Source organism: Emydura macquarii, unplaced genomic scaffold (genome assembly GCF_026122565.2).
Source record: "Emydura macquarii macquarii isolate MOO-44397 ecotype Brisbane River unplaced genomic scaffold, CSIRO-AGI_Emac_v2 contig_306, whole genome shotgun sequence".
In the NCBI taxonomy this organism is placed as follows: Eukaryota; Metazoa; Chordata; order Testudines; family Chelidae; genus Emydura; species Emydura macquarii.
This window is the reverse complement of record NW_027130443.1, coordinates 11,284,825-11,306,777: the sequence shown is the minus strand read 5'-3', so window position 1 is coordinate 11,306,777 and position 21,953 is coordinate 11,284,825. Positions and strand designations below refer to the sequence as shown.

General features: G+C 46.2%; 1 protein-coding gene across 4 annotated transcripts in view; it reads right to left on the bottom strand.

Annotated features, from left to right (window-relative positions):
* Positions 1-21,953, bottom strand: part of STK11 (serine/threonine kinase 11) — a 70,235-nt gene that overhangs the window by 19,716 nt on the left and 28,566 nt on the right. For all 4 annotated transcript variants that reach the window (XM_067559192.1, XM_067559183.1, XM_067559202.1 and 1 more), the window contains exons 3-7: positions 21,235-21,324; positions 19,139-19,271; positions 18,113-18,249; positions 16,722-16,849; positions 4,929-4,986 (exon numbers count right to left, since the gene is read on the bottom strand). In XM_067559192.1, coding sequence (XP_067415293.1) covers positions 4,929-4,986; positions 16,722-16,849; positions 18,113-18,249; positions 19,139-19,271; positions 21,235-21,324 — 546 coding nt within the window. The remainder of the gene's footprint in view (positions 1-4,928; positions 4,987-16,721; positions 16,850-18,112; positions 18,250-19,138; positions 19,272-21,234; positions 21,325-21,953) is intronic.

Below are 21,953 nucleotides of genomic sequence, written 5' to 3'. Positions count from 1 at the left end.
AAAGAAGCTGGTTATGTGGGATAACATCCAGCAGGGTTGCTGTAATCTACAGGGAGCTAAAGAGAGTCAGGCTTGAGAACGGAGAGCCAAAGCTTGAATGAAAAAGAAGGATCTGAAGGCAGACTGGAGTTTAATGAGCATGCCTGGTTTGCAATCTCCATTCTAAACCCAGGCCTTATTCTTAGCAGAGTCATGATTCCCAGCTCCTTTCAAGTCATGTTTTATCTTTGCTTGCACCCAGACTTGTTAGGCATGGCCGGAGCTTTGAAAGTGCCTCCTGGCTAATTCACTTCTTCGGGGTCACAAATATTTTCACCTTGCTTATTTATGATAGGAAAGACTCTCTCTGACAAGGTCTCTGAAACCAGATGCCTCGCTGCAGGCTATGGGTAGGTAGGTTACAAGCATTTCCTCACCCCCTAGTCATATGGGCCCAGAACAGAAACCGGGTTACTAGAAGGTCAGTACCATTGCACAGAGCTACTAGCAGCATTCTGATTTCATCCCACAGACATTATGCAGGAGACTGATGGAGAAGGAAGTCATACAATAGCTCTCTGCTGGGAAGAGCAAGCTAAGCTAATCAGACGTGTATTCTGATGGGAATGCACTAGCTACTCCTGCTTATAACAGCCAGGAGGTGTAGGGGGCAAATTCTGGTTTCTCCAGCCTCAGTTCAGTGAAAACTGGAAATAAGTAGAAAAGAAGAGGGGAGCTGTTTCCCCAGTTGTTACCGGACCCACAGGTCATACTTCAGACTCCTACACAAGAGAAGCGCAGGAGGAAGAACGGTGCTCAGAGCACAGATGGAGGCGTTAATTCCTTTAACACACTCGCGTTAAGAGACTCATTTGCAGAGTGTGGGTAGAAGAATTAAAAATTCCCACCTCTGCACCACAGAGAAATAAGCGAGACCCAGAGCCTGAGCAGGAGAAGAGAATCATCTTGCATCCCCACACACCACCACACACGTGAGGATGGGAAAGGCCTATTAGACCTCAAGCCCCTGCCCCAGCGAGCACAGGAGATAGCCTCCTTAGAATATGTGGAATACAGGCACATGCTCTACTGAATATGCTCAGAGCCTTCAAGGGCCTTAGTGTGCCAATATGAAAACAGATTCTTTAAGCTTTAGTCTATGTATCTGAGCAGCTTTCCTTGTTGAGGACTTTTCGGTGATTAAGAGGGGAGACGGCCCATTATCTCTGGGAGGTCAGCAGCTGGCCCCTGCACTAGCCTAACAGGCCAGCTAGCACTTCCACCAATAGAGCGAAGTGCTCCCTCTCTCTTGCTATGAACCGTTGCAATCCTATCTATGACTGAACAAATTAAGTGTGACGCTTCTGGGGAAGAAGGCAAAGATGGTTGCCTTGGAAACGAGGGGCAGAGGTAGGATTCTGCAGCCACTTCATCACTTTCGATTTTCTTTTTAAAGTGCTGCCGCAGGGTCATTGAATTAAAGTTACCAAATGCACTTTATGAGCATTAAGCCCTTCAGTAAACAGTGCAGGGCACAGAGGAGACAGTTAGCAATCCACAGGGAACCAGGGGCTCTGCTTCCTCAGCTCTGGGAAGCGTGTCTGCATTGGGCAATGTGTCTGCGACAGCACTTGTCTGAGAGACTTATAACAAAGCCTGTTTAAAAAAAAAAAAATTCATGAAGATATGCTATCAGGCTGATTTTCCCCATCCAACACCAGCCAACTCTGCCCCGGAGGCAGCAGGCTCCAAGGCCTTGTCGTTATTACTCGGGGGTTGGTTGTAGTCAGCTGAGACTGAATAATTTGCCCTGGCTGGCGGGCTAAGAGAATTTTAATTCATTCCAGTTTAGTTGATGGTTCATGAGACTGTGGTGGAGAGCTGCTAGTTTTGAGAGTGCTGCCAGAGTGCGGAAAGGGCTGGGAAAGGTTAGCATGTCCCTGCTGAACTACAGCCGAAACAAAACCAAGGGAATTAATTTAGTTTGGGTGAATGAGGGGAAGCGGAGGAAGGTGTCTAGCAGAGAGTCTACGGCAGGCTCTGTTCCCATTCCCAGATGTCATAGGACTCTACTCACCCACTCTAAGCCATGTGGTGTGAGGAAGCAGCCATGTTATGGGGGAAGCAATAGCCCTGGGAAGAAAAGGGGGGAGGAATGGGAGCAACTGGGAGGGTGAACAGTAAGTCTGCACCAAGTGTTACCAGGCACTTTCTACCTCCATCGGCTCTGCTGTGTTAACAGAGTAATACTAGGCATTTCTAGAGTGCTTCATCTGATCCATCAACTGGTTCTCACACCTCCGCCCCCACCCAGGGGGCAAGTGACTGACATTTTATAGCTGGGAAACAGTCACAGAGAGGAGGACTGGCTTGTCCAAAGTAACAGCATATCTGCTGAAGAGCTGGGAACAGATCCCAAGTCTTCCAACTCCCAAGAGTGTTTCAACCAGATTGCCATCACCCTTAACAGCATGCAGTTTCCTGCACTACAAAGCACAGAGAACAGAATGAGGACAAGGATGACTCAGGGAACACATCTCCTCTCTCTCACAGCACTGAGGGGAGCCTTGCTCTAGCTCACACCCACCAGACTCCACGCAGGAGGGGAAAAAAAAACACTGGGTCTGGACACTGGAGGTTATTCCTGCCATTGTGCCAGAGTGCCCAAGGATCTTTCTTTTCCATGTGGGCAGTCACCAGTGACATCCATTCAGCATCTCAACCAAAGGATCAAACTTCTAGCAGCAGTGCACCAGGGATCAGGAGACGCCAGCTAACTCAGGCTTGAGTTGGGATCTATTCCCAGCTCAGCTGTGTGGCCTTCGAGAAGTCATTTCAATCATTCTGTGCCTCAGTTTCCCAAGTTTCAATAAATATCAACTTCAGGAGAAAGGGGTGAAGAGAGGAGGTGTAAATATCAAGCCATTAATGATTGTGATGGAAGGTACTGGAGAGGGCAAAGTGTTATTTGAAAGATCTCAGAAGGCACAGGGCCAGCCCTACCCTGGGAGTTAAAGACGATCATCTCAGGAATGCACTTGAAGAAAAGCAGTCTGACAATCAATATATGGATGGACATGCACAGACTCTCCAGTGGCTATGTTCGATCACGTTTAACCTGACTGTGTCTTATTTAGAAGTTAGGACTAAGTCCTTCCATTTCATTTGTTAAAACAAAGCCAGGAGGCGTGAATTCTTCTCCAAGCACATTCCTCTGCTGCCATGCTGGCATGGCAGCAGAGGAAATGGACAGACCCAGCCTGGGCCCAAGGACGTCAGCTCTGCAGTGTTTGATGTAATTACTGGGATGCCACAGCAGGGAGGCATTTACTAATGGGGGGAAAAAGTCTATTAAGAGGTACTGGCAACAGAAAACTAACAAGAGATTAATCCTTGGGAATACCAGCTACCTTGTTTGCAGGAAGAGTTTCCTTACTCTTCCTCTGGGTCCTGGGAGGGTTAAAAGCCTCTAGAGAAGGAGCTATGCCCAATTAGAAGGGAAGATTGTCCTTAGAGCACAGCCCTTTGTGCCAGGAGCTTGCTCTACTTTCTCCTCTCTCCTGCTTGCTCTGACTAGATGCAGGGTCTCTAGAGAAACCGTCTCTTCACTTGCTGCCTAGTGAGGCTGTTGCAAAAGCTCATTGCCACAAGGGAATCAAGTGTACAAAGAGTCGGATAACTAGCTCAAATACCTGGCAGCCAGCGACACTTGGGAGCCAGCCGCCCGGCCCCACATTTGAGGGGCCCCTCAAGCTTGCAGTACAAAGGCAGCATGGACAATGGCAAGGAGTTCATTAAGGCTTTTCAGCATCTATTACCCCATTTCACAGATGGCCTGTGACATGCTTCAATGCAGCACTCACTGAAAAGGCCCTGGTTTAACTGTATTAGCCCAGCACCAACCGTGATGAAGAGGAGAGCTGATGACCTAGCAAGAGGGTGTTATGGGAGGGGTCCTGAGAAGGGGAGAGCAAAAGCATTTGACAATGGAGTCAATGGTGGAGAGGGGAACGATGACTGACAACATCAGGGTTCAAAAGGCCACCCCCCAAAACAGTCCCCTCCGTGGCCGAGGATTAAACCTGGGTCTCCTCCACGGTAAGTGCACATTCCTATGCAGGCCCAGTCAGACAAGCAGCATGCACGTCTCAGAAAGGTGACTGTCTGCCCTGTTATTAAAGGGTCAGTGTGCCTGTTAAATTAACTGACCAGGCAGCTGTCTCTTAAAAGCAGCTGATCTTCAGACCTTTGCACCTTCGGTTGGTGCATCCCTACAGAATACCAGGGAAGTTCAAGAGCCTCTCTTGTGTTGATCCAAGGTTTCTGCAAGCCTCCTGCCCCACAGGCCCTCATGACATTCACCAGAGGAACATGGAAAAGCAAAAGCTGTAGCCTCATAGGACACAGGTGCTTCTGACCACAGTCAATAAGACCAGAGCACACCTAGCACCTTGCAGGATCAGATCCTTGACAGGGTTCCCAGAAGTGTTCCTGGGCAAGCTCACAGGCAGTAGCTCTGCTGAGCAGCTGCATTCCAGTTGGCAGCTCTGTCTCCCCTTAGGAGCACTTCCCATTCAAACAGGAGACAAGCAAACCATGGCCTCCTTGCTGAAGCGTCCTTAGCGTGCTTTTTGTTCTTGTACTTTTATCCACCCAGGAAGTCTCTGCTCAGAGGCAGCATGTTCAAACAGATCCTTAAAGCTCAGAGATTTTTTTCATTATTTACCGGTTAGCAATTCATATGCTCCAGCTCCTTGCTTAAAGAAAAAAACAAAGCCAACTAGATTTACATGTAGGTTGCCAGAGCCCCAGCAGAGCTGGGGGAAGGATATCTAGTGACTTCCATGTGTCTGCTGTCAAAAGAAAAAACAAGTTCACAGTGATAGCACAGGTACAATAGCAGAAGAAGCAGAGAGAGAATGACTAATAGAAAGAAGCCGAACACTCACTTGTGCTGCCTTATCTGCTGTATTGAAAATCTCTTGGCTGGGTCATATTCAAGCATCCCTGAAAAGGAGGAAAAAAAATCCAGGTGTGATTCACAGGCGCTCTCAGCCAAGAGGAAGGAAGAACAAAGCCTGACCCCTCCCTATTCTCCCATAACAGCATCCATCGCTTTTAGTCCTCCTGGCCACGGGAGTTCAGGAAAGCCTTCACCTTTAAATGAGAGGCAGCAGGGTGGGATGGACTGAGGGTCAGTAAATTCAGAATTTAACCCCAGCTCCACTGCTGACTAGCTGTGTGGATGTGAGCAAGGCTGTTCCCATTTCCCCACCTACAAAGTAGGAATAATACGCCCCTCCTTCACACTGTGAGTCCTGAGGTTTGCATGGCACTGGGTTCACAAACCAGTCTCTCTCCCCCACTCCCTAGCCAGCGAACAGTTAGAGATTCTCGAATTTCACAAATAATCAATGCTGTTCAAACCTTACCATCCAGAGGACAAAACCTTTGGAATGGTGTCCCCCGCACTGCGCAGCGGGCCAGAGGCTGCATTCTAGGGGCAGTTTTCTCTGCCTGAAGTCCTGCTAAGGCAGAGCTAGAAATAATTAAGGACTGTTGAACAGTGCCCTTCTTGCCCGCTCTCCAGACCTCCTATAGTCTGGTATCGGTTATTTGAGATCTGGACTTAGGAACAGGAGCTTGTCAATATGTTCTCTCACCCAGACCATCCAGTAGAGAGGCTGGATGGATTCCCTGCAGACACAGTTTGCCCCACATCCCAAGATATTCATTAATTGCAATCTCTGCCCTTCAAACTCTTTAAAAAGTGCCGTAGGTCAACAGGAAGAGAAATAAAAAGAGTTTTCACACCACTCCCCCAGAAACTGGCCAACCAGGAGTCCAGTGTCCCGTACCTCCATCAGCAGCATGCTAGGCATTCCCCATGGAAACCACCACTGTTACTAACCTGTTGAATGCCAACAACATGCTTGGTGCTGTACATAGATTATGAGACAGGGAAATGATAGTCTAAGGACAGAAGCCAAGGGAACTATAAATAGGGTTTCCAGGCACCAGATGGTGGGGATGCAGCTGCTACTGAACTGTGCTTTTTTGGAGTGAAGAATTCCAAGCAGTTTTGTTTTCAAATGACTCATAATTCAGACAGCAGAGGGTTAACACTGAGGAATTTTATAGCAGTAGGGCAGGGAGGAAGGATTTTGAAAACGAGGAAAGGACTGGAGAGGGCATTGACTTCAAGCATGAAGAAAAGGGTGGGAGAAGGCTTTGAAATGAGACTGCAAAAAGTGAGGGAAGTTGGACAAGCAGAGCAAAAAGGGTAAGAGGAGATTGGAGATAAGACCTAAGCAGAACTTTCAAGGTCAGGCCAAGGGGTATAAACTTGATGCAGAAGGCAAGGGAGAGCCAGCGGAGGGACGTAGTCAGAACAACAACAACAGAGAAAGCACTTTTGGCAGTAGATTGTGGGTTGATTATAAGGGAGGTAAGGAGGACAGAGAAGAGGATTCTGTAGTCCAGATAAGAGATTGCTAGGGCCTACATTAGAAAACACGATTCTGTGTTACGGGTGGATGGAGGGATGGATTTTTGTGATGAGCTATGCAGGAAGAGAGACAGGATTCAGCAACAGCATATACATGTGGAGGAGAATGAGAGGGCCCAGAATGACAAATTTCACTGCCAGTTTAGATAACAGGGAGAATGGTAAGGTTGTCAGCAACAACAGTCCAGGGATGTTGTGTTGTTGTGTCCCCCACTCGATACAACTGCCTTCAGCTGTCACTTGCATGCAAGAGTTGGTCTCCTTACACACAAACTTTTTAAAAGAAATAAGACATCTTATGTGTAGGAAGCAATTTGTTGCCAGGCTTAACCCAAGAAAAAAGATTTTCTAGCAACCAAACCAAACATGACCCAGAAGGGGCACTTGAAACCACAGAATGCCCAGCCACGAGACACGTTTGTTGCCTGCCTTTAAAGAATAAAGAGGTATCTCAGATCTGAGTCTGAAAGTAATCCATGTCCCATGAGGCCCCCCAGTTCTCCCAAAACACCCACCTCTAGAGACACTGAGAAAGGTTAGCAAGATATGCAGTGAAAACCTAATCCACTGCTTCACAGCCAATTAATGAGATTTTTTAAAAGGTAGAGATGGGGGCCAATCCCATGACAGGTTTTGATATGCTTGGCAGGGCCTCTCCGAGCAAGAAGGGCACTTTATACAGAGAGGACATACTAGCAGGCAGGCAGGTGGTATCTTAGATTTACTTTTCCCCTCAGAAATTGCAAAGTAGCACTGGGTGTCCATTGTGCCAGAGCCACGCTGCCATAAAGTTTGCTCTAAAATGTAGAGGAGAGCTCTATAATTAAAAGTGCTCCTGGATGCCATCTCCTCCACTCCCCCACAGAAATATATAAACATGAACCATAGCTAATGCCACCAGGGTTCAAGGTTCTAGATGGAGCAGAACTAGCATTTTTTCATTGGCTCTGCTGAGAATAAAACACTGTGATTAGCATTAGGTTCCACTACAGTCAGTAGGGCAGGGCTGAGTGGGAGCTCCGCGAACAGGTCCCTCAGCAGGAGTTCACCACAGCCGGGCAGGCACCCTTACGTCATGGAATGGATACCTCATATCAGTTTCCCCGGGGCAGGTGTCGACCTAAGAACTGGTATTTTCTTCGACCAACAGCTGATCCCCCGCCTCCCCCGATCCCAAGCACATTTTGAGGAAAAGGGCTCACCCTGTTCAATTTGGAGTTACCTTCTAAGCTCCATTACCCTAGTGAGTGTTATTTTGGCCTCCTCTCTGGAAGAGTTCTTGGAAATTTAACCAATTTCTTCTTTCAGTGTGGGACGTGCAAAGAAGTTGTGTTTTTGTTTTTCTTTTTTGTTCTTTAACTGACAAAGTAAGGTCACCCCTTTTGTAATGGCACTAAACCAAGGAGGAGTTTGGCTCATGCATCTGGGGCACTAGCCCAGTGAACATCACCTAGACTCTCCTCTCCATGCCTAGAGAGCTGGCTAGGCTCAGACACTATGAACATGGCTGTCAAACTAGAGCCAAAGTCTTAATAATGCCTAACCCTGCCTTCTCCAGAGCATATTAGCCATGTTTAAGCTGTTAGAGTGACAAGGTGGGTGAGGTAGTATCTATTGAGAACCAGCTGCTGTTGGTGAGAGAGACAAGCTTTTGACCTCCACAGAGCTCTTCTTCAGGTCTGGGAAAGAGACTCAGAGCGTCACAGCCAAATCCAAGGTGGAACAGATTGCTTAGCATAAGTAGTTAGCTATTCTAAGGGACCCTCAAGGGGAAGTGGCCCATTAACACCCCTCCAGTCATGGGGGGGAAGAATGGAGTGGAAAGCAGCTAGGGGGTGTTGTAGATTTTTGTAATAAGCCATAAATCCATGAATTAATATCCTGGGGCCAACATGGTTACAACACTGCAGATATGTTTAAGTTGTGTCACTTCCCACGATCATTTCAAAGCTGTTGTGGAGCAGTGCCAGAGATTCACAGGCTTCCTGTGCCTTCAGGAACTGTTTCTCAGGAAGTTACCAGGTCACTTGTTTCATCTTAATCACTGCTGCTCAAAGCAGCAATGAGGCTAGAGACCAGCTTCCCCATGACACGAAGACAACTCCAACTCCTTAGCTACCCACCCAACCTGCTATCTGGTCAATATCAGCTGGGGACTTGATCAGGGGATTCTTTTCCCAACTTGAGCTTCTGGGGGGTATTTTCTCTTTTTTCTATCATCAGACATGCATGTGTTATGGCCCAGCAGCTTTTCCCCTCCCTATTCATGTTACAGAGGAAGTAACTGGAATAGCGGTTAAAAAAATCCCACACCTAATTAAATATCCTATCAGTAAGATTATTAGAGGATCACTTCTCAGTTAAATTGCCCAATCTGTTTTATTTTTAAAAAGATATGGCTGGAGAGAAGGCAGACTGTAAGTGAGGGCTAGAGACACTGAAATCTGATGCTGGCTGGGTTACTTTTTAATGCAGTCAGAAGTGGATAAGTCAAGTAAGACTCTCTCTATATCCAAGACTTAAAAAAAAGATCACATTTCAGGAGGGCATTTCTGGAGTCCTGTCTGTCATCAATTTCAGCAGAATTTTCTGCAAGCCAAAGCATGCAAAACTGCACAGGACAGCACATCAAAAATCCCAGATACAATGGGATTGTCTCAAAGCTGCTGTGCTTTTTCAGAGCAAGATTGTTTTGCTGAGGTGCTCTGGCTTTAAGAATTATGGGACCCTCAACCCCAGCCTGTTCAGACCAGCTGAATAATGCACAAGCAACAACTCAAAGACTGATTAGAAAATGCCTGTACTGGCACAGAGATTTACAGCATTTACAAGATGGAACAGGTACAGGCAGAGGATGTGGGTAGCAAAAAGAGGAAGTAAGTGTCTAAGGTAGGTTGTAAAAAAGGAGACTAATAGCACCCATTACAAGCAGCTGTGGTGCAATACGCTATTCTCAGAAAGGGTACAGCGATAAATGAAGGTAACTTGAGCCAAAAAAAGTCTTTAGTTAAAGGGAAAGGACTATATTTTTGGCAATGCTGGAAGAGGAAAATCTAATCAGTGCAAATTTAAATTAATGGATTCATCAGTACTCATATATAGCACTTGTGTGGCTAAAGCCCTGCACTGAAAAGAGACTCCATAAAGGCCAAACATCATGTACTATTCACCAGTCAAATAATCTAAAAGTGTCTACCCACAATAACCACAGATACTCTCTACCATTTACGGTAAAGATTTCCATGCGGTTTATTTGGGAGGAGAGATGAAACACTGGAGCAGTGAGATTCTTCAGATGGATGCTCAGCTCTCAGACCTCTGCTCCCACAGCATTTCAGAGGGTTAAGCGTGCCCATAGCCAGCTCATCTCTGATCCTATGCCCAACACAAAACACAGAACTACAGGCAGCATGAATCCCCTTTCCAGTAATGCTAAGGACAACCAGAGCATGTCAGGCCTTAAATCTGTCCTGTTTCCTTGTCACTGACAACCACCAATGTGCCTTTATATAGTCCTGGACAAGCTCAAAGACAGCACAATGCAGTGGAGTAACTTCTGGCAGTCAGTAGTCTCTTTAGGTCCATGTTAAGTTAAGTAGGTAAGACTGGCAAGAGCTGGAATGGAATTCAGGACCTAGGTTCTAGCCGTGAGTGCCACACTCTGGGTGAGTCATCTCCCTGTGCCACAATTCCTCTGTCTGTAAAATGGGAACAATAGTATCTACCTCAGAGGTATTGCAAGGGTTTAATACATGTAATGCACACTGAGCATTCTGGCTGAAACAGTGCCCTCTGCAGTACGTGAAAAAGTATTAAACCATTAATGCTTAAGGATCCTTTTTTGGGGGGAGCATGAAGAGAAAAGCTCCGCTCTTTCCCTCTCACCACCTCCTGGGAACACCTCTAGCATTGCCCCTCCTAAAGCTTGGGCTCCCCTCCTGCATGCTGTGAAACCAGCAGAATCTTTCAAAGGACAGACCCAGTGATCTAACACAAAATGACACTGGACTAGTTTCTAGACACCAGTTTGTCGACTATGGACTCCTATAGCCCCCCATTACTGTAGAATCCAAGTAGTTCAACCTCTAATGCATTTCCCAGTGGTGTTGAGAGGGTAAGTAGGTCATGTCCTTTTTACAGCGGGGAACTGAGGTACATAAACACTTGCCCAAGATCGCACAGGAAGTCTATAGCAGAGCTGGGAACTGAACCCAGGTCTCCCGAATGCCAGGCCAGTACCCCAACCACTGGGCCTTAGGCATTTCAAAAGAGGGTTTGGCTCCCAGAAGATTTTAAAAAACCCTTTTTTCTTGCCCAGAAATGAATCTTATTGGGGCAGGTAAGTCACGCAATGGGGATGTCAGAGCACTAAGGACATCTGGGGATGCTTCTACCTTGGTGAGCTACTCCCATGGACAATGGGGCCTACCCAGGCTAGCCCTCTAATTTCCATCAGTGAAAGTACAACAGATTCAGTCCCCTCTTGAAAAGGCAGAAAGACACATCAGCAGCATCCCAACTAACCTGTCCTAAAATATTAGAGTACAGCTCTCTCTAGGAGTTTGAAATAGGCCAGCAAAGGGGCTAGAAGCCACAGAAGCTCTTGACCCTCAGCAATTCTGCTTCCTTTCTGGAAAGATAAAGGCTGGTAAAGACAAGCTTAAGGGGTGGGAGAGGGTGGAGGTGGGGGAGGGGGGCTTTGAGAGGGGAAAAAAAAACCGCAACAACTTGAGCAACAGCAAAAAAGTAGTCAACAGAAAAACAAAGCTTTAAAAAGCATCTTGCTGGCACCCCACTCAATGCAGCACTTCCAGTCAGAGAGGAACAAACACTTTGCAACATACTGTAGCCTTCTTTACGATGAAAGCGGGATGAGTGCTCGTGGCTCTGCTACATGCTAGAAGAGTCCTCCCTGAGGCAGTGGAAGGGGTAGGGAGCCAAGCTATGGATATCTGTGTTGTTCATCCCAAAAGCTATCAGATGTGCACTGGCAAGCCCGCAAACAGAGTACGCTTGAGTACAATTTCACCGACTGCAGAAGATGCAGGAGCGAAGCAGGAAATCTGGATGTGCTGCACAGAAAATAGGGAACCTGGCAAAACGCCTCTGCCTTTGTCACCACTGCCACATCCCCTCATCAGTAGCAATCCCTGCAAGCTGGGATCCACTTCAAGCCTTGCAGCTACAGTTTGTGATGCCCAAGGCATCCCTCTAGAAAAAAGACTCCCTAGTGGGAAGGGACACCACGGAGTTAATCACCTCATGTCTATTTGGTACATTGATCCCTGTGGAAAGGGAGGGGGCTCAAACTAACTCAAAAGCAATGTTGAGAGGCTCTAGCCAACTCTGAAATGGGCCTATTGTTGTGGAGAGTAAGCTTTTGGAACAGGGAGGGAGTGGAAGCCAACAGAAGGAATCCCCAGGACTCCATCCAGGGGGCAGAAGAAGAATGCTTGATGAAGGCAGGCATGGACATCTCCTGCAAAGCTTATCTGCTTTCGCACTTGCTCATTAGATGTGTAGCTGCCAGTCACTGAAACAGAAGGCAGCAGAAAAGACGCCAGCTAGGACAAAGGGAGCAAAGAAAATAAGCTGCCCACCTAAAATCAATCTTTGGAGGTTAAGGGACCTCAGGGATGAAGATTCCTTTGTTGTTTAAAAGCAGCATAAAGAAAGGCAGGTCTCCCAGAGCAACTACAGAACAGATCACGGAAAGGAAATGGCGACTGAGAGGAGCTAGGAAAGACGTTTACGAGTTATTCAAACCACATGCTGCAGAGCACAAGCTGTCTGCACCTGGACTCAGGAAGAAAATGCCACACCCACCACACTGTAGTTCAATACCAAGGACACTGGAGAGGCTCATCGCCTACCTTGGAAGCATCCAACAGTTATGTGAGATCCAGCTGGTATCAGACTGGACATCAGTCTAGATGGGCCAATGGGTTTGCTCCAGCTGAGCAATTTCCATGCTCCTATGAGAAGGGCTGCTTTTCTGAGTTAGCATTTGCAAACCAAAATGCCAGGTAGAGATCTGGACATCAATCACCAGCACATGTGACTATGAGACATGCGTCAATCACTAACTCTAAGCCTTAGACAGTCACCACATTAGTCTCAGTGGCATAGCCAAGATGCCAGCTGTGCTGAGAGCAATTTCTAGCTATGCCTTACGTAACTGTTTCTGAAAGCTATTACAGCCGATTAATGCTTTGCAAAATACAAGGAAATAAAACTTATTTCATAATCAGTATGGAGCCAGAGAAGTTATAATCGTCTCCAAGATTACTTGGATGGAGCGGGGGGTCAGCAACATCCTAGAAAGGAAGATAAATAGGGGCAGTTCAAAGCAAGAAGCATAATCATCTCCTCAAAATGTATCAGAGGCTTCAATCTATACAGATAGCACCACCTACTGCACTCCTATGGAAATGCAGCTGAGTGAGAACAGTATGCTTAGGTTGCTAAAAATTTCATCAGGATTATTCGGGAGTTTGGAACTAGAACCTTCAGGCCCTGCCAATGGCAAGCAGGGGAATGTTCCACCATGCAAAAGATCCAAGTTTGTTCTGTAGCTGTCTCTTGCAGCAGATGGCCCATCCACACCACGGACACAGCCAAATCTGGAAACCTGGTTACAATGCAGTGGCCCTGACAGAGTTACAATTTGTTGCCTGGATGAACAACTGTGAAGTGCTTCAGAACACAGTTAAGATTCCATCTCACTACAAATTGCGACAGTATTAGAACCAGGTCAGAGGGGATCAGTGTTGTAATCCAGTCCTCCAGCTCGGCTGTATGTGTAGCATGGGCAGGCCCAATGATCCTGCTGACAGGGAGGAATGTATCAGTCTCAGGTTCCTTGCAGTGTTCATCAACTCCCTCACCCATGCTTTCATTCTGGGGCTTGCACCAGAGGAATGGAGGTGTGTAAGTGTGATCAGAGCCCTGTTTGGGGTCCAATCACTGTTATTCTGGGACTTTCCCATGATTAAGTACTAGAACTGCCTTTCATATTGTAAGACAGAAGAGGAGACAATAAGCCCCACTCTATGCAGTGAATAGTGTCCTGAGACACTGCTCATTGTATCATGGCAGCACCTAGGAGTCCGCATGCCAGACCAAGATCCCCATCATAGCACCAGGCACATGCCAAAGCTGCTCCGAAACAGACACCACTGATACATGTTAATATAGCAGCTGAAACTGCTCTAGGCTGTCATCCCATTTTACGCAGGAGAAAAAAATATCAATGAGCATTCCAATCCTCAAAAGAAGGTTACTCACCTTGTGCGATAACTGTGGTTCTTTGAGACGTGTCCCCTATGGGATAGGGAGGATTATATACCCACACACTGAGGATATATAGAGCTGCATGGGTGAACTGCCCTCAGTTCTCTCTCTACCCAAACGTCCAACAAAGAGCAGTCTGAAGCAGAGGGGAAGGACGGTGGGTAGAGGAGCACACAGAGAGGGACACATTGCAAAGAACCACAGTTACTGCACAAGGTAAGTAACCTGTGATCCCAAGCTGTATCCTGACAGTGAGGAGTAAGCTTTGGAATTAAGTCTAAGACTGAAGACAGTACAGCAGGACCAAGTGCTGCATCCGATCTGATGGCATGGTCCAAGGCATAGTGCTTAGAAAAAGCATGGGGCTCCAGTAGAAAAGGGTACTGGGAAGAAATGGTAATCCAGAGACCAGGGTCTCAATGACCAGAGAGTCATTCAGTACCGGCTTCTCTAAAACTGACAAGTTCCTGGAGTAGCAGAATCCTGCAGTGCCAGGTGGGTTGTTACTGACGCAGCAGTTGAAGCAACTGGTACCACTGATCTGGAGCATGTAGGCACCGGGGTCCAGGTGTCTGACATTTCAATTTTCCCAGTACCAATGGTGCCGAGTGAGAAGGCACTGATAGCAAGTCTGATGTAGATGGAATATTCCTTTAGCATGGCATCTCCGGGGCTTCCCTAACAGCACTGGGGGTCTACTGGAGCCAAGCTTCTTTGAAGCGCTCCAGAATCTCCCAGCCTCACCGGTACCAGAGGAAGAAAGCTTCGCCTCTACAGTACCAAGCCAAGAGTTCGAGGCCTCCCACACCACAGACTCAGAGGGAAATCGGGGACATCTGGAAGACTGTGCTGCAGGGTAGGAGATGGAGCTTCTCCTCTTCAGAGCTTTCTCTGAGTCCTCTGAAATCTTCCCCCTCTTAGGGGGGACCTGGTCCAGTGTTGAAGGTGCACTTGCTCTCTCCACAGACAGTTGTACAGGGTTGGAGGGGTCGCTTGATCTGACTTGGAAGTGAGTCAAAAGGAGCACTCCATCATCATAAGCCTCAATTTGATCTCCTGAGTCTTCCATGCTCTAGATTTGAAAGCCAGGCAAAACTTATGCTTTTGGGAGATATGGGACACTCCCAAGACATGGATACACTTAGAGGGGCTATGACTGACTGGGACAGCTTCCTGGCAAGCCAGGCCACATAAACTCCCCAGAAAAAGGGGGGGAAAGGAGAGAGGAAAAAACTCAAACCTCTCACTACTATCTATGTAGTTCTATAACAACTAATACGAACTAGAAACACTAAACTAACTAAAAGAACAACTGTAGAACATGCTGAAGCACACATAAGGTGGAGAGGTTAGAGCTCCGACTCAGGCTGAGGTGGAAGAGAAAGAACAGAGAGAGGGTAGTTTGCTCACACAGCTGTATCATTTGTGCGTGGCACAAGGTTTTCTAGAGTGCATGTGCAGGCCGAACGGACACTGCTAACATAAAATCTCTGAACAAAGGTTCAAGAGGTACATGTGCACCTGAAGCAGAGCACCCATCGGGACACCACTCAAAGAAGAACCTCGTTGCATCAAACAGATGGAGCAGTGGGATTAGGACTCCTGAGTTCTGCTGCTAGTTCTGCCACTGACTTGCTGTGAATGTGGACAAGTTGCTTTGCCGCAGCTTCTCCACCATTACTCCTGTTTTCTGAAGGGGAAACAGGCACAGAGAGGCAAAGTGACATGCTAACCCTCACACAGCTAGTCAATGGCAGAACTGAGAAGATGAAAAAGCTTTGCACAAAGCAGAAATATTCAGCACAATAGGTGATCAAGGTATTACTCTCAGAAGTGGTTACCGTGCAATTTTTTACATAGAAGCAGTGCTTCAAGAACAGGAATACCCCACAAGTCAGTAAATTTGAGGCCTAGACACATGACTACTGTTTAAGGATAAAATAATGGTGGGAATCAATTTATTCTTGTATTTGTTCTACAGTAGTGCCAAGAATGAGATCAGGGCCCCATTGTGTAAGATGCTGGACACCATCTGTGTCCCACAGAGCTTACAGTCTAAACAGATGACAAAGGGTGGGAGGTGAAACAGAAGCTCACAGGAGGCAAATGACTTGCCCAAGGTCAACTAGCAGGTCAGTGTCAGAGCTGGGACTGGAACCTTGGTCTCCTACACACTGAACTGTGCTACGTCTCCTTGGTCTCTAACATAGGAAGCTCAGTGGATGACTACACTGCCCATAAAGTTCTTCTAAAAACCTGAGCTGCAGAAGGAAGAGCAGACTCATTCCTCAAGCATGCATGCTGAGCTTTTTAAGCGCACCAAGCAGCCCTGAGAGGGGTCTCTCCCTGTCAGGAGCAAAGCAGGATGCAACTCTACGGAATTGTGCACTTAATGCCAATTGAAGCATTTCACATGTTAAATCACAAAAGACGGTATTATTAACGTGCTGTCTCAGGCTCCGAGGGCGGAAGTTCGGAGCAGATGCAGAAAAGAAAGCGAGAGCAGAAGCTGTGTCCTCAACAGGCACCATTATGCTTATGTCTTGCTTTATATAAGGCTTGGGCAAGGATCTTAACTGAATGATCTTGCCTCAGAAAGACTCGCATCAAAGCGCTGGTGCTGCTTTAAATCCACACTTTGGTGGGTTTGCCTTCAAGGTTTTAAGATCTCTCTAAAGCACATGAAACTGGAATCCTAGAATATGACTTGATTTGATAAAGGAGATGCTTGCAGTCTATTTCAATGGATTAGTCTATACCCCCCCAGAGTATTCAAAACCTTCTCAAACTCTGAAAGGGGCAAAGGCTCATGAACAGACTTCTCTACATTCATGGAATGCTTTGAGCGGAGCACTTCTCCATCAGTATTATGCCTGCTGAGTATTTGTTGCATTCACAATTTTACCCATTTTCATTCAGGTCATTTGAAAGAGCCACTCACCTCTAAGCAGGTCTGAGAGCGGAGGACCACAATCCTCTGGAATCATGTAGTCCCCTTTCCCGATGTTTTCAAATAACTTATAGATATTATCCCCCTCAAAGGGATAAAGACCCGTTGTAATGTTGTATCTGTAAATGCAGAAGAAACACAGTGTGAGGTTGAATATATGGAACACCAGTTCTTTAACAAGCTGAGAAAACAAGAGAAGCTGGATCACAGATGCTGACCCAAATGCATTTAGAACTCCTCTCTTTGACATAGCTTTCTTTCAGTAACTTTACACACATTCATGTGAACCAGAAACTTATTCAGCTATTTATCCTACAGGCTGGGAAGGAAAGTATTTTTTTAAATAAATACTTGAGTGGTGCTCAGATACTGCAATGACAGGTGCCCCAAACACACCTGGACAGATGGGAATTGAGAAATGGGTAGTATGGAGCTACAGGCAAAGAGACTGGCTCAATTTCTCCAGCACTCTGGGCATTTGCTTCTGGATGTACCTACCATTCAAAAGGGAAGGGTGGCCCCAAACACTCAGAACAACATTGTGGCTGAAGCAAGTCACCCATGGGAACAGAACACAGTCATTCAGTAGATGCTGAAGAATCCCAGAGGTGGCAGACGGAAGGAGTGTGGGGCTACATTAACACTAGTCCATGAAGATGTATGCCCACATCTTGAGCACTGCGTGCAGATCTGGTCACTCCATTTCAAAAAACATATATTGGAATTGGAAAACGTATAGCAAAGGGCAACTAAAATGTTTAGGGGAATGGAAAAGCTTCCATAGGAGGAGAGATTAATAAGACTGGGACTCTTCAGCTTGGAAAAAAGATAACTCGAGGGGATATGATACAGGTCTATAAAATCATGACTTGTGTGGAGAAAGTAAATAAGGAAGTGTTATTTACTCCTTCTCATAACACAAAAACTAGGGGTCACCAAATGAAATTAATAGGCAGCAGGTTTATAATGAACAAAAGAAAGTATTTCTTCCCATAATGCACAGTCAACCTGTGGAACTCCTTGCCAGAGGACGTTGTGAAGGCCAAGACTATAACAGGGTTCAAAAAAGAACGAGATAAGTTCCTGGAGGACAGGTCCATCAACAGCTATTAGCCAGGATAGGCAGGGATTGCTGTTTGCCAGAGGCTGGGAATGGTCAATGAGATGGATCGCTTGATGATTACCTCTTCTGTTCATTCCCTCTAAAGCACCTGGTACTGGCCACTGTCAGAAGACAGGTTACTGGGCTAGATGGACCACTGGTCTGACTCAGTATGACTTTTCTTATGTTCTTATCATCAGGGCTCCTATTAGCCAGCACAAATCTGAGCTGGGATTTTTGTTTTGTAAAGATCCCTCAGAGTTCCTGCCCAGGTACTTACAGTGTGACCCCTGCTGACCAGATGTCCACTTTAAAGCCTGAAAAGGTATCAAGGCCATTGGCAATTTCTGGTGGCTGGAATGCTGGCGACCCTTGGCTCGTTCTGCATGTATCGTCCTCTGCAAAAGGATGCAATGCCTGCAGCAAGAGACATTTTAGTTACTCTCATGTTACTATCACAAACCCTTCAGAGGTCATCAAGGATTATACCCACGATAAAAGCTTTCCCTTGTGAGTACTTCAAGTGAGTCTTTGCCCATCTTGTAGGTCTAACTAAAATATACCACCAATACTATTATATATTGTAGGCAGAGAGGAAGTGTCACCTATAGTTAAGGTAGGATAACATTTCCTATTCTAAAGATCCCATTTTCAGTAGCTTATAACATTGCCCAACTAACTGTTTAGACTGAAGTTTTCTATGCTGGGTGTTTTTCTCAGTCTGATTTTTTTTTTTTTTTTTTGTAAAGTTTCAGGTAAAACAGTTCAACCATTTCAGAGAATGAGATCAGGGGAAATACATTGGTTTTGCCCTTGTTAAAAATGTTCTTACAACTCTTTTGTTGAGAAGCTATAGTGCCTAGATTCTTGAAGCTTGGCCTTGAAATTAGGCAGGGTGGGTGGGTGTGACCCTGATGTCTCACAATACCCCCTTTTAAATTATGTGCCTTTTGTTGTCCCTGTGAAAAGCCACCTAAACTCAGCCAAATTATCAGCCTCTGAAAACTCTCAGTTTGCACCTGGTCTACTGTGGAAAAAAAGTAGTATGCAATCATGTAATGAAAGTCTACTGTCATTATAGATGAACTAATAATGCATAGCACACGCAACTGAACGAAAGCTGCACAGGCACCCTTCATTCTGGAATTTCCTAATTTTTGAGTGCTTGACTTTTACAACCTTAATGTTCAAACAAGCCACATCAATAGGACACGAGCATGTTCGTGTCCCTCCAAGTCTCCAGTGTGTATAGCTGGTACACAACAGACAGAGATGGGAATGGGGTTGACAAGCCATTCTCACATACCTCTGCTACTCCTAAATCGGATATTTTTAGTGTCCCATTGGTTGTTAGCAGGAGGTTCCCCGGTTTTATATCCTTGTGGACAATCCCTTGACTGTGCAAGTATTCTAATCCATCTATGAGCTGGCAAAAGTACCTGTAAAAAGAGTCAGGGAGGGGAAAAAAAAAGAGAAGTGCTTCAACAGACTGAAGCTGCAGATGAGCTATAGCCAATATGCATAGTGAGGGAGAAGAATTGTGCTCCAGGACCACACAGGTTGTGACTACATAAGCCTTTGCCACTGGGAAACTAGAGATTTAGGTCCAATGTATGTTTAGTACAGAAATAGCTACCTGCTGGACTTAGGCAGCTGAGCACCCCCCACTTGGGACGCTGAACTGCTCTAGATCAAAGCTCTCTTCCCATTCTGTATGTTTTCATAAGTTCAAGCACCTAGCTAGCAGAGACTGGCAGCACAGTACAGTTGCCAAGACTTTTTTGCTTTGTGGCAACTCAGCTGGTGTTTAAATATGCACAGTTCCAAGTGGCGTGAGCCGTGCTGGATTCCTACCTTCCTTACAATCACTATTAGCAAGCAGTGCACTATAGACATTACAGGTTGTACTTCACAGGGTCCCAAAGCGAGACACAGAATTCTATTCCTTGCCCTATTATGCAGTGAGTTATCCAAAGCAGGGCATGCAAGCAGCTGTCCTCTGATCGGACAGCCACGGAAGTCAACTTTGTATACTTTAAAAAAAAGTGACAGAGCCTATTCACCTTTACCGCTGGGTGCACTGGGAAAAATGCACATCCAACCTCTGCAGGAACTCTGACTGGCAAGCGCTGCCCCGAGGCAGTCCACTTCTGCATCTAACCACAAACCTGAGGTGGCTTCTCTCAACACATCACTTATTTATTTAAAGTCAAGGTACTGGGCAGAATTACTTGCTGGAAGCTACAAGGTTTGGCAGAAGCAGAACAAGAAAGGGAGGTTTGGGTTTGACTGGCAGAAGAGCTCTTAGGAGGGTTTAGGGCAACTGAATTGTGTCTCATTTCAACCCCTACTTCGCCCCACTGATAAAGGTGTAGCTGCCCCTGGCAAGCTGCAGGTGACCACTAAAATACCCATTAAGTATTAAGGTTCCTTCAGCTGTGAGTTTCAAGGGAGCATGGTGTCTTAGTTTGCCTCTACCAAAACGCACAAAACAGCAGATCTGACTGGGTATTGGACAGATTAAGCATCAGGAGAGACCTGTAATTTCTTCTCTGGCATTAAACTCTATAGCTCCCTTTTCAGTTCAGAAGGGAAATGCCCCAAGTTCCCACCAATCTTGGCTGAATGGCTCCAAAGGTCCTTCCTTTTTGTCCCCTTCCATTTACCATACCTGCCAGAACAGTGTGAGAGGAAAGGATTTGACTTAGGCTCCAAATGCCCCATTCAAGTTGTGCAGGGCAGGATATTTGAAGTCACACTGCTGCTCTCCATTTTCCTGTCAGACTCCCTTAACATGCCCCGCTCCCAATAAAATAAAGCCACATGAAACACCAGTCGGATACATTTCACCTCCTGCAAAATCTGAATTTAACTTATCAGCAAGTTTCACACTTAGTTCTGTGCCATTTGACTAGTGTTGGGACTTATTTCCCTCCTCCAAACTGGGATCTCATTTTCAGAGGAAAACTGATCACACCAGAAAGTGTTCTGAAGGAATCAATCTCTGTCAGGCCACAAAGATGCAACAGGTACTTCCAAGCGATGCAGTTCAACAGAGTCCAACATGGCCTCAACCTTCTCTTTGTAGCTGCCAAGTTGCATGCAATACAGAGCTGCAGGAAAGGGATTAAGGAGGTTTCTCAGGCTGCTGACACACAAAAACCCAATAGAAAAAAGCTTTTGCTTCCCAGAATCCCAAAACATCCTCCCTCCACCCCTCAGCTTCTAATTCTCTCTATGGATGGTACCTGATGCACTCTTTGCTCATAAGAAATTTTGCTTTAAAGTGCAGTCAGCAGCCTAAGTGAGAGCGGAAGAACATCCACTTGAATTCAAGAGCCATAGCAAGGGTGTGGGAAGATGATGGATACAACATGGATTAAGAACTGAAGCTGCACTTACCCATGAGCCTGAAAGACTGGAAACCTTTTTTCTGGGACACTGTCCAGCATCTCCTGCATCCCACACACACAATATTCCATCACCATATACGTGAAGGCCAAGTTAAGGAAGCACAAAGGTTAAATGCTCACCCAGGCAAGCGCTGTGTTATGGCTACAGTTCTGATTCTGTCCTATTGGATAGTAGCAGTACAGGCAGTACCCTTGCATGGTATGTGCACTGTTCATTGTGCCACAAAGCCCATGTTTGCTGGGCCCTCCAATTCTGCTTTCATGAGGGCAGTGTTTAGAAGGATGCAAGGGTCCAATTTTTAACCTGGGGAAGTATTTCCTGGTTTTGATGCTTGCCTGTTTAAAGGGAAGGCTAATGGTGGAGACAACTCCATGCAGCAGTCACTTTCCTTAGTGTGGTTTTGAGGCATTCGCAAAGGAAAAGGTCCTCCCCTGTATTCCCCTCTTCCTTTCACTCCAGTTCTGATCCTTGGGAAGTGGCACTGTCCTCATCTAACCCTAATATTGGTGGCTATGCCTGATTTGTGCCTCTCTTCTTCTGAGACCAACACTTTTGATGGGGACCATGATTCCTAGAGCACCTTTAGCCATTCTGAAAGAGAGAGCTGGGCTCAGATTAAAAAGATGCAGGATATTTTGGGGGAGGCGTGGCACTGTTTTAGAGAGGAACCAAGGATCTTTGTTTTTACCTTATGGCATTTGTCCAAA